Source organism: Mustela nivalis (genome assembly GCF_964662115.1).
Source record: "Mustela nivalis genome assembly, chromosome: 20".
In the NCBI taxonomy this organism is placed as follows: domain Eukaryota; kingdom Metazoa; phylum Chordata; class Mammalia; order Carnivora; family Mustelidae; genus Mustela; species Mustela nivalis.
The window spans coordinates 4,246,330-4,259,565 of NC_139039.1; the positions used below are offsets into that span (position 1 = coordinate 4,246,330).

The window sequence follows — 13,236 nt, forward strand, 5'->3', positions numbered from 1 at the left end:
AGGGAGGTGCGGTGGGTATATCTGCATGACTGCTAGAGGTAGGGGGTGTAAGAGTGAGAAAGATCCTTCTAGAAGGTTTTTGGAGCTTCAAGTTGTTCTTCCTGTGTCTACAGTGATACTAATAACTTCAGGTGGCTTGAGGCTAACCACAACTACAAAACACTTAAGCATTTGTTAGGTTTGATCCTAACAATCATTCTACCAAGTACATGTGTTATTACTATCCCCATTTTACAGATGATGAAATGGAATTCAGAAAGTGGATGTGTCTTTCCCAAGGTCACACTGCTAGTTAGTAACAAAGCCAGGAGTAGGCCTGGGTTTCCTGACCATGACCCCAGGGCTTTATCTGCTAATAATAGTAATAGTCACCATGTATTGATCCCTGGCACTGAGCTGGGGCCTTTACATGGCCACCATGTCTTGTGTCATTATTCCCATTTTCCAGATGAGTCATTTAAATGACTTTGCCCCCAGATGTGTAGCTAGTAGCTAGCTGAACTGGAATGGACCCAGAACCTCAGATGGCAGCTCCTGAGCTCTTTCCCTTTCTTCATGCAGGAGAAACAAATGTTCCTTTTTTAACAGCAGAGAGAAAAGGAGAAGGAGAAGGTGAGGAGCATGAAGTGCTGGGGACGGCCACAGTGTTCGTAAACTGTCCTTGCCGTTTATTGCCAGTTTACTTTGGGTTTTAATCTGCAGCTTGTTCACTTTGAACGTCTTTAATGAAGATTATCAGGCTTTACACTCATGCTCTTTGTCCCCGTCGAGTAAACTTGCTTCGTCTTGCTTCTGTGTCCTTGTGTTCCAAGCTGGGTCTAACATTGGGCTTGGTTGTCTTGCCTTCCCTTTGGACAATTTTCCCCCTTCTCCCTCCCTCTTTCTTTCCCCTTCCCCTCTCTCTCTTGCTTTCTTGCTTCTGCTTTAGTCACGATATCATCTGCCTTTTTCCAGGCTCCTGTGCTCCCATAGACTGCCTTGCATGTTTGTAAAATATGCCATTTAAAGGTAGTTAAAGCAAGTTTCAGAGCCATTCTTGTCCTGTTTCCATTTTTTTTTTATCATTATTGTGAAAATATGAAACTCAGTATGTTTTGTCATAAGTATACTATTTTATAATTAATTTTTAAAATTTAAGAGTGTAAAGGAGATGTTTTTATGAGCTATTCAAGAATGATGGTGTTGATAGAAACTCCTTATGACAATATCTACCTCCAGTGTTGAAAAGAAAAAAATGCTTCTGCTATACTATTCTGTAAGTAAGATTTCAAAAATGAATCTTCCATTTTTACCTTTCCATTTATTGGGAAAAGCTAATAGTTTTGATGGCTGAGTAGCCAGGTTTACTCACAGGTAGCAGAGAGTTGTTAGATTTACACCACACCATTGAAGAGACTATCTGTCTTCAGGTTTCTACCAAAGTGTAAGAAGGCAAGATTCAACCCTAACTTTTAAGAAAATAGGTTTTACATTTCTAGAGGGTAGGTGTGAGTCACTTTTGGTTTTGTTTTGCTTTTTTAAAGATTTTACTTATTTATTTGACAGAGAGATCACAAGTAGGCAGAGCAGCAGGCAGAGAGGGAGGGCGAAGCAGGCTTCCTGCTGAGCAGAGAGCCTGATGCAGGGCTCGATCCCAGGACCCTGAGAACATGACCTGAGCCAAAGGCAGAGGTTTAACCCACTGAGCCACCCTGGTGCTCCAACTTTGGGTTTAAGTGAGGTGTTGGAAAATTACTTCAGAGCCCCGGGGTCCTCTGCTTGGAGGACCTGGCTCCTTCCCCTCACCTGTTGTTGGGGGATCTTGGCCTGGGTACAGTCCATGAAATCTCAGGGACAAGCTTGGCATAGGCCAGAAGCAAACAGAAGGAAGGGAGGCTGTCTGTGGGCTAGGCCTTTAAAACCACAAGGTCCCTGGGAAGGAGTCCTAATTAAGCCAGGGTCCACTCCAGACCTGATTGTCTGGGATGGGTTGTGCCAGCTGAGGGGCTGATGGGACTCTGAGGCTGAGAGAGAGAGGAGGGCGGATGGAGGTCTGCAACAGGCATCCTCTGGCACGGTTGCTTGAGAAGGCCACGGGTCATCTTGGATGTTACCTTTAGCAACGTTTCAGACCTGGAAGCCTCCCAACCAAGCTTTTTTTGTTTTTTTGTTTTTTTTTTAAATTAATGTCTATTAAGTGCCATAGCTCAGCCACGTCCCTGTTTTTAAACTATGTACAGATTCATCTAGAATTAGTCTGAAAATATTTGTTTTCACTTTTTCTTCAACATTCAGATTTCTAGTGTAGATAAGAGGGTATGAGGTAGAGCTGAAGCAGATGCTCACGGAGGAAAATTCTAGAAAGAGAATCTATAAATCCTTGGCTTTGGGAGTCCTGCCAGTGCTCTCACTGGGCCTGGTGACAGAGGCATGGCTGGTTCAGAGATCAAGGGACCGAAGTGATGGTGGGCAGGCCTCAGAGTTGAGGAGCTTGCTCAGAAACATCGAGGGCCCTGAGAGAAGAGAGTGAGGATCTTGTTAACTTTACAAGTTTGGGAGGTAGAACTTAGAAAACCCCTCAATACCTCTTCCAGTGATTCCGAACATTCTAAGGTCTCTGTTCCTCTAATGTGAGAGGTCAGTGGCATTTGAAAACTAAAGAGTATCTTGACACATTCAGTTCTGTGAATCGAAGCCATATAGGGGCTTTCATACTGGGGGGAAGGCAAAAGATTTAGGAGGCTTGTCCTGACCCTATTCAGAGAAGCCCTTGTAGAAGAGAGAGAAGAACCAAAGCGTTAGCTAGAAGATCTAAATGCCATTGTGTCCTCGCTGAGAATCATTGCTGAGCAGGAGAGGAGGCATTTCCCTGTGACACCTCCACACGTCAGGCCTCTCTGTCTCCCAACGACATGATTTCTGTGAACTCAGATGAATCGATTCTTCAGTATCGGGTCTAGGCTCCCCCATCCCAATATTAAGTAACTATTTACCTCTGTGTTTTCTTCTTTTCTTCAGGTTTCAGTTTTTACATTTAAATCTTCAGTTCATTTTGGCTGGAGGTAGGGATCTAACTTATTTCTTCCTTCCAGGTAGTTATGAGCACGTTGGCCTAACATCACTCGTTGAATAAGCCAGCCTTTTCCCCACGAACTTGATTGCGCACGTCCATCCTGTTTTCAAACAGCCAGCACTGTCTGGTGACACACCGGCCAGACCTCAGCCACTCTGGATTTGGGCTTCTGTACCCCTGACAGATTCCCTTCTCAGCCTTGTGCTCAGTGCTCCCTGCCCCCGCTGCAGGGGGGTGCCAAGCTCTGTTTCAGCAATAGACTGTGCGGTTGTTGAAGTGCTTTGTTTTATTTTGTTCCCATTTGATAAAAACGAATGGAGGAGAGAGAAAACCGGGGTGTTGGGCCTTGCCATAAAAATACCGGTCTTATAAATAGAATAAAAAATAGAAGTCATTTGGTCTCAAAAAAGCCTTTCTCCTCAAGCAGATGCTTATTGGACATAATCTGAAGGACAAAACCTGCATTTCACGGACACAGTTATAGAAATTAATTACCTAAGATTATCTGAGTAGGAGAGGGGTCCTGGTCTGAAATGGTGCCTAAGGTATCATAAAGACAATTAAAAGCCTCTCCAAGCCACGCCAGGCTGAGGACATATCTGCCTGGTGCTCTTGGATTTGACCTCTGTGTGCAGCCTGTCCCAGAGTGAACCTGTGGGTGAACCTTGCCCTAACGTGTAAAAACAAAACTAGAAACAATACCAAGGAGAAAACATAAAATCTCCCCTTGTCTGTTTCTTAGCCCAGTCCTGCCAGCCAACAACCATCTGTCTCTCTTAGTCCCCACGCATATGCCACCACCGCTTGAGCCCCAGAAACCTCCTTAATAAACGTCCTTTCTCTTCAGTCGGTGGCACGGCCACGCCGGGCCGGGGGGCCTCTGTGGGGGCTGCCTGCACCACGTAGTAGTCCTGAATCAGTCTCAGCACGTTTCCTCTTCTGTCCAGCCCGTTCTGCACATGGTGGCCACGGTGACCTTCTCGAAAGTCTGATCCTGTGGGCCTCCCTCTGATTACAACCCTGCAGTGACACCCTACTGACCGCGTGGTGGCCACCATCTTCAGCTTGCTGCACACTGCCTCGCACCGGCCTGCCTGTCCTCCCCCGCATTGTCCCTTCCCCCCACCCCTGGCTGTGCCTGGAATGCCTCCCCCTGCCCAGAGTTCGCTGCCCCTTCCTAGATTGCGTTCCCTGCTCTCACAGGTCTGGTCCTGGCCCAGAACTGCGCTCTCACAACACCGTGGGCCGCGGGCCTCCTGCCTCCTTGGCACTCACCACAGCCAAGGGTCGTACATTTGTGTGTTTACGTGCTAGCGTCTGCCCCGTCATGGGTCGGTGAGCCCCACATCCATTTTCACTCATCGTCGTGTTCCTAGTGACTGGCACAAGGAGGTTCTCAATAAATACTTGTTGAATGTTGTTCTTGTTCGCCCTGTTGACAAGCTAACCTGACAAACAAGATTTCATCAAGATTTCTATTTTAAGATTCGATCGTATTGGTCCAAAATATTTCCTATTTTGTATTTTCACTTCTAGATTTGATGTGTCCATAGTATTAATAAAATACTCTTTTAGTAGGATATTGTTCCTTACCGTTAGAATGGTCTTTTCATTTGTCTCATGTGGGCTCTAAATCTCTAGAATTGCATAGGCTTCAAATCTTAGGAAGTGACAGAATCTGTCAGTGTATATTTTCTATTTCATTATATGCCTATAGCATTGCATACATAAATGGCACTACGACCAAATATTTATTATGTACTATTTTAATTTGAAAAGCATGTTACTCAGTTTCGTTTTGGATGGAAAGGAAAACATTGTCTGTAACACTACCTGCCACTCAAAGTTAGCCACTGTTCTGATTTTTAGTATATTAACCTGCCTGTCTTTTTATATGGATTTTAATACTACCATGATCACAATATACATAAAATTTAGTGTCCTGTTTTTCCCCTAAATAATCTTAATGTTGATTGATCATTATACTGTCTGTGACATGACATGTGAACCTAATTTATCTGGTTAGGGTCAATAAGCATCTCTGAAGAACCACACTGTGGTAAAAAGCACCATTCTGTGCACCGAAGTCAAAAAATTCATTCAAAAAAACACAGATTTTGTACTTCAGCTGTATAATAACAGAATACCACAGTTCCAAAGCTTTTAGTGACATTTTTACTTCTTGGATATACTAATTTTGTGACATTGCCTTTTTATCTTAGAGGACTTTTCTCCATGTTTAATATTAATAGTCCCTTTTTTCATATATTCAAAAAATTGGTTAGGGCTTCCTGCATGCCAGGCACTATTCAATATCCTGGAGATACAGCGGTGAAACCAAGTAAAGTACCCACACCCTCCTGAAAGGAGACAGACAAGAATGAATGAATAAATGAATGCAGTGATAAGTAAAACAGCCAAAAAGTTGGGTGAAAGGGGTGGATAATGGCATGGGGGCGAGGGGCTGCTCTTTCATGAGGTCAGGGAAGGCCTCTCTGATGGTGACATTTGAGCAGAGGCCTAAATAGCATGTGTAGCTACACAGCTGTCAGGGAGAGTTTTTCTGGCATAGGGATCAGCAGGTGCAAAGGCCCAGAGGTGAGAGCGTTTGGTGATTTCAAGGAATAAGAAGGAGCCTGTGAAGGAAGGGGCAATCGGAGCTGAGGACAGTGGGCTGGGGCGGGGCCTTCAGGAGACCATGGAGGGCCTTCCAAGCTGTGGGGTGAGGCCTCTGGCCTTTCCTCTGAGTGAGGGATGGGTAGTTGGGGAATAGTAAGATGATCTGAATCGTGTTTCAGTAGGATCATTTCATTCTGCAGCTTTCTCTCTTCCTCCTGAGGGCCTTCGGTTTCCACCTTTGTCAGACTCTGACAAATGTATACTAGAACCTGTAAGCCTTCTTTCAGACACATGCGCGGTGTGCTCGTAGAGCGCTCATTCTTGTCTGTAAATGTTCAGGCAGGTCATTAGCCACACCCTGTGGTGTCACAGAATAATATTTGGTCATCACCGGTCCAAGAATCAGGCATATTGCATGTATCTGAAAAACTCTATAACTGAGTTTCCCATTTCTTTATCTTTTACCCATTTGAAGCAATTTTTTCTTTCTGAAAATAATGACCAAATATGTTTTTCAGATTGCAAAAAGTCATATCCTGTTAAGGCTTACTGTCAACCTGTAATTCTCAAGCATACCTCACCCTCTGACATTCTAGAAACCAACATTTTTTCATGGGGGAGTGGGGGGAGATTTTAACCTAATTATAATCTTCCTTGAGTTGCTTTATGGTTAGATCTGTCAAATGCCAAAGATAGAGCCCATTAGTAGGCTTAAAACACTTATTTCTGATGGAACGAACTGTTACAGGTTTCTTAGGGTAATTGATTTCTCTTGTTTTCTTTTCTGTTATAGGAGGAGATATCACAGCTTTCCCAGATTGGGAGGAAAAATATGGAATGTGTTTTACCGCTGACTGAACACAACCAAATGAACTGTACTGACAGTAGTTTGAAAACCAGCAGTTAGCAGTTTGTTCAGGCTCTAACATTGTCCAGCACTTTCCAGAGCAAACTCACTGTTTACAAGAACTCTCAGCCTTACGACGTGTATAACCTCAAGCTTTGTTTATTTAAAATATTTCTGCAAAAGAAAAGTACCTGGAGCCCACTTTCCAAAATGGCCATGGATGAGTATTTGTGGATGGTCATTTTGGGTTTTATCATAGCTTTTATCTTGGCGTTTTCTGTTGGCGCAAACGATGTTGCCAATTCATTTGGTACTGCTGTGGGCTCTGGCGTGGTGACCTTGAGACAAGCATGCATTTTGGCTTCATTATTTGAAACCACTGGCTCAGTGTTACTGGGAGCCAAAGTGGGAGAGACCATTCGAAAAGGTATCATTGATGTGAACCTATACAACGGGACAGTAGAAACACTAATGGCCGGGGAAGTTAGTGCGATGGTTGGTAAGTAGCCTTATTCTTTACATCAATGGGAAATGCACCCGATGGCCTACTTCTGTACAAATATTTCTGTCATGTCCATAAGTGTGATTTATGTTTTGACTTCAAAACTGGTTTGATGTTTCATATATACTACATCTTGTTTTTGCTTTCTGCATTCTAACTTGATTTTTTTTTAATGTTCAAATATCAAATTTTTAGCAAGCGTTGTTAAAATAGATTGGGCTAAAAGTGCTTTTTATAAAGTAACAGACAAAGATGTTTGTAGACTAGCTGTCATTTTAAAGTAGTTTGAGAATCCTTAAAGAAATAACAAGTCTCAGTGAATGTGTTTGTAAGGTTGACTTGTGAGATATTCTTGACAGTTGATGCCTATTTTTCCATAGATTATTCATCAGTTAGGCTGCAATGTTTTGAAAACGTGGATGCCAAAAAAACAATATTTATTAAGTTTTGTGTCCTCAGTTTGAGGTTTTGAGCCTGACTGAATCAATGTCAAGTGCTTGTGTTTCAGGAAATTCTAGTCTTCTACCTTATTTTTAATCCCTTTGCTGGGAATTTTGATTTTTGTTTTGATTTTTGATTTTTCTGATTCTACCTCTAGGAGATCCATTTGGGATGTTGTTTGTTTTGTTTTCTGGCCAAACAACCATTTGTGTGTCACCTGTTTACAGTACAGCCTTATATTGGTAGTTTCAAGTTGTTTAGATGAGGGGGAAGTGTAGAGGGCAATAAAACATGGTAACAAGCTGACTGACCAGACAGTCAGTGTGATTTCTCCACTGGCCAGGCTGACCATCAGCTGCAAGCACCATGGGGGTGCTGCCCTGTCTGCCCTTGCTACCTCCGGAAAGAAGATTCAGGCAGGAATGCTTAAGTGCAGCCCCCAGGACTCTTGCTCTGCTTGTCTCTGGGTAGTGATGACGTCACAGCAGACAGCTGATCTGTATGGGTAATTTGGTTAGGGAGAAGATGATTAGAGAGGAATCCTACCACCTTCTACTTTCATCAGGACATACCCTTTTGTAGGAAGGGTTCTGCAGTAGGAGGTAAGGTGGCTGGTGTACCAAGAACATAGCTATAGTCCACAGGCCCCTGGTTCTTGACTCTCTCTAGTGTTTCTGAAGCACCCAGAATGTGGACATTATTTACCAAATATAAGATGGCCCACCATCTTTTTGCAATAGCAGGTTAGTTTGAGAAATTGTTGAGGTGTTTGATCCATATCCAATTCTGATGTACTAAGGTATTAAATACCAAGCACATGATGCTGATAATACATGCTAAGGAGTTCTGTTTCTCAACATTTTGTGTTTTAATGACGTAAGGTTTATGATGGCTTTCATGACAGCAGCTTTTTTTTTTTTTAAGGTTTTATTTATTTATTTGACAGATCACAAGTAGATGGAGAGGCAAGCAGAGAGAGAAAGAGAGAGGGAAGCAGGCTCCCTGCTGAGCAGAGAGCCCGATGCAGGACTCGATCCCAGGGACCTGAGATCATGACCCAAAGCGAAGGCAGCTGCTTAACCCACTGAGCCACCCAGGCGCCCCGACAACAGCTGTTTTAATGGCTGGATTTTATTTACCTTCACTGGTTATCTGTTTCTCATCATAGCCAGATAAAAGTGAAATTTCCCTTAGAAAAATGACAGTTCTTTGTAAAAGTCATGCTTGGTTTTCATGATAGGAATCTAAGACATAGTCATAGTGAGCTAAAATTAAGATTTCTCTAGTCAGGATGATATGGGCAAGAAATGTTGAAAGTAGGGGAAAAATAAGGAAAAACATTTATAAAATTAAGTTTTAACAGTAGCTTCTTCTGTCTTTGGATAAAACTTCTGAGGAATAGTTGTGTTTATGTTTTTTTAAGATTTATTTATCAGAGAGCGAGCGAGAGAGAACACACCAAGCAGGGGGGCTGTAGGCAGAGGGAGAGGGAGAAGCAGACTCCCCACTGAGCAGGGAGCGTGATGCAGGACTCGATCCCAGGACTCTGGGATCATGACCTGAGCAGTTGGCAGATGCTTAACCGACTGAGCCACCCAGGCACCCTGGCATGGTTATTGTTGTTTATAAAGAGATTTGTCCCTGAGGCCACACAGAGGACCCGGCTTAGACTAGAAGCCTCGTGAGCTCAGACCTTCATGTCACTGCTCACGTTTCGTGTGGGCAGTATGACTTGTCCAGTTTTTCAGTTCTCCCACCCCGGCCTTTGGCTGTTCACTGAAAGAATGAAGAATACTTACCTCAACTAGAATTTAGGTTAACCAAAGCAATTTGAGGTTTTGCTTGAATAACTTGATGTTGTTTGCTTTGGTTTCTTTCTTGTAATCTTCCTTTTTTTCTTCCTTTCTCTTTTGGTGTATGGGTAGATGAATCTCAAAGCCTATTTTGTTGGGAATTTATGTGAGTTACTAGATTTTTAGAACTGGGTTCCTTGCAAATGAGAGCTTTGTTAATTTAAGGCGGTGGTATAATCATTATTGGCCAAAACCAAAGCTGATTCTTCTCCAGTGCCTGAATTGTCCCTTTCTCCTTCTTCTAAATTCGATATCCATTTCTTCTCTCTTTATCTCCCCCTGTCATATTCTATTTTTTCTTTTTTCTTTAGAAATGTCTCCCCAAGCCTTTGGGTCTCTGTGCTTTCTGATAGAATGGTGGTAGCATTGGCTTGGTTGGATGGAAGAAATCATTTTTGCCAGCGAAACTTCCAGAATTAAGCCTCTTTGTACACTAAGCTCAGCCCTGAAGCATTAGTCGGTCCACTTAGTATGAAACCACCAATGGTTCCAAAAATCTGCTGAGAATTTAGAAGTCACCATCTTCTCATGGAAATATCTGTGATAGCATGAACAAGCAGGTCTCCTTGAACCGAAGTGAGAAGTGCCGCATCCCTTAGCCTGTCCCGAGCACACTCACGCTGCCTGTCTGCTTCCAGCGTGATCGGGCACCTTTGCGCGGCCACCTCCCCACATTCCCCCAACTTTCCCTAGATTTTGTCTTACACCTTTATTCCGCACTTAATCCCTTCCTCTTTATAAGATATCATTATCTCAAGTTAAAATATCTCTGTCTTTTTTCCCACTGTTTTTCTTAACACTAGTGTAATCCCGTTGGCCTTCGGAAATTCCCAAGGCTTAGGAGGCCTCGCGCTCTCACTTTGCCAGGCGCCCTGCAAATCCCTGCCTCTGCCTTGCCCTCCTTTCCGCTGCCCCTCCCCTCCTGCCCCCCCCAGCCCCCCGGCCCCCCCTCCTGACTAGGCAGGCCTGTCCTCCCTGACCTTTCCTTACAAACCCTGCTGCTCCAGGACCTATGTTATAAAGTCAGCCAGAGAAGGGATAGCAGCTTTCAGGAAAGAAAATCCCATGGTCTGAATTCATCTGGGTGACTCTATACTCCTCTCTGAACGTCAGCAGATTATTTTCAGTTTGTAAGAATAGAAATCATAAAGTTTCTTTCTCAAGTTATAGCTCTGTGCCATGTAACGTGCTCTAAACCCTGGCTCTATTTTTAACACAAACTAGTCAGTCACTCAGAAGCTCAGGGCTTAGATGGGAAGGCTTAAGGAATTGTCCACAGGGAGGCCTGGCTGCCGCCACGGGGGCCTGTCACCAGTTCGGCAGCACGGGGACGGCCCCTCCTCCTCCCAGCACATGCTTCAGGGGTAGCCACGGATAGGGTCGAGCCCAGTTTGGCTCACAGGTGGGCATGCCCAGCTTCACGGAGCAGTGGTCAGCATTGCTGCCCAAACTAGGGCCTGTACAGCCAGTAGTGATCCTTTTTAAGTCAGATCTTTTTGAAGAAAATCCAGGGATCTGCTTAAAAGTGCTGCTGCCAAGCAACCAGATTTCCAGAATTAACATTTGGGATTAATAACGTGCCCTGCTTATCAGCCAAGGCCTTTGTTCCCTTACAGTTCTATATGAGCTTTTCAACAACTGTTTCTGAAAGTGATCTTGCCCAGCTGATGCTTTTAATACGCACTGCAAAATTTGATCTGCTTATGAAAATATCTGGAGTGAACTGTAGCCTAGAAAAACATTAAGCCTGGAAAAGGAGGTGAAATTGAGGTAAAAGGACACAAAGCCAAAGCTAAGGATCCTCTTAACTGGTAAGAATTAGAAGACTCGAGAAAGTATACAAAGAAAATGCCTGGCATTCTGGTCAGGGGCTGAGAGCAGATGCCCACCTGTGGGTTAAATGTCTCAGTGACTTCTTATGCAAAAGAGACAAATAGAAAAAAACAACGTGGAATTACACACTCCCTTTTTTCATTGAGGTGTCACTGACATGTAACGCTAGATTAGTTTCGGGTGTACAGTGTAATGATCCACTGTTTGCATATTACAGTCTCTCTTACAGACTAATCCGTGTGACCTCACCAGCGTCTAGCCCTCCTTATTATGTGACCATAGAGTTAACTGCAGTGACATCTTTTCCAGTATGCAGCCTCTCCTACTTCTCTGTGTTCACTAGAGTCTGTAATCTCTTGCTCGGTCTTGGCCACACTTCACATTAGAACAAGTTCATCGTCAGCACCTGTACCTAACTGTGGAAAAGGCAGTTAATAACTGGCATCAAGAGACTTTTCTGGAAATATTTTCAATAAATCATCATTATCCCTTCAGTGTTGAAGGGTGTCCCTTTGACTAAAGTGAGTGATTTTTGTCAGGACTTTAGCATTCTGTAAAGAAAGAATCCATTAAAAAAATCAGCCCTACCTGGGCACCTGGGTGGCTCAGAGGGTTAAAGCCTCTGCCTTCAGCTCAGGTCATGATCCCAGGGTCCTGGGATCGAGCCCCGCAGCGGGCTTTCTGCTCAGCAGGGAGCCTGCTTCCTCCTCTCTCTCTGCCTGCCTCTCTGCCTACCTGTGATCTCTGTCTGTCAAATAAATAAATAAAATCTTTAAAAAAAAAAATCAACCCAAGGGAGATACTATTAGGAGATAGATACTATTAGGCGATCAACCCTAGGGAGATACTATTATGGAGAACTATAATTTGGATTTCTTCCTTTTGTGGCTGTTTGAGGTACTGTATTCTATAACTAACTTTTTTCTTTTCTTTTTTTTAAACCTCCCAACCTACAGGGTCAGCAGTTTGGCAGTTGATTGCGTCCTTCCTGAGACTCCCCATCTCAGGCACTCATTGCATCGTCGGCTCTACCATAGGATTCTCACTTGTCGCGATTGGCACACAAGGTGTACAGTGGATGGAGCTCGTCAAGATTGGTAATTGCCATTTTCTTTTACCTGTCAGAAGCACATTTTACATTCTCTAGAGTAAGTCTTATTGAAAGTCACCATTATCATCTATTTTTCCCTTCAAATGTTAAGGTTTATTTCTTTTCTCTTTTTTTCAAATGTTAAGTTTTAGAAGACAAGACCTATGTGGGTAATACATTTCCCCCTAAGATTTCTGCTAACAGAGACTGTGAACTTTTATGTGTTAAATTGTTTTTTAATGCCACTCTTTTCAGATGTCATCTGGTTCTGAAAATCAGTATCTATCTGTTGTTCCCAGACAAAACGGAAATGTATGTGATAGAAATGAGCCTGTAGTCAGAAAAACGAGGTCCTTGTGAAGGAAATACCTTCTGTGTTCAGGAGGCAGGGTTTGTGGTCATGGGGAAGCCAGGGACCAAGGCCGGGCTTACTTAGCTCACAGCATTCAGCAGGTTTCCCTGTCTGCCCCCACAGAAGAGACACTCTAGTGCTCTTTCTGGGTTGTAGGCTGCCCAGCAGGGACGGGTATGACAGGTCTGATGGTCAGCCTCCTGGCTCTGCCTTTTAGCAAGAGAGAGGAAATCCATTCAGCCCCATAAGTACAAACCCACCTGTTCTGAACAACATTCTCCTGACCCATCTCCACCCACTGGGTTACTCCCCCGTATCAGAATCACAGTGGCCTCAAGAGCTCTAGGTCAAACAGACCCCTAACCTCCCAAGCCAGGGACACAGATGGCTGGGAAAATCACCTTAGATCCCAGGAGGCTTCTAGAACAATGTCACTCAACTCTGGCTATACATGAGAATTAGCTGGAGAAGCAGTTAAAAAATATCAATGCCCAGAACCCCATTCCAAACTTTTTAAATCTAAATTCTGGGAGTGGAACCTGAGCATAACTGGTGTTTGAGAACTCCCCAGATGTTTCCAGTGTGCAGCCAAGATGGGAACTGCTGGGCCACAGTGCCAGGATGGCAGTACCAGGCTGACCTAGGAA

General features: G+C 43.8%; 1 protein-coding gene across 7 annotated transcripts in view; it reads left to right on the forward strand.

Annotated features, from left to right (window-relative positions):
- SLC20A2 (solute carrier family 20 member 2) overlaps window positions 1-13,236 on the forward strand; it is a 107,873-nt gene that overhangs the window by 51,938 nt on the left and 42,699 nt on the right. For all 7 annotated transcript variants that reach the window (XM_082715165.1, XM_082715170.1, XM_082715168.1 and 4 more), the window contains exons 2-3: window positions 6,465-7,017; window positions 12,104-12,244. In XM_082715165.1, coding sequence (XP_082571291.1) covers window positions 6,729-7,017; window positions 12,104-12,244 — 430 coding nt within the window. In that variant the 5' untranslated portion in view covers window positions 6,465-6,728. The remainder of the gene's footprint in view (window positions 1-6,464; window positions 7,018-12,103; window positions 12,245-13,236) is intronic.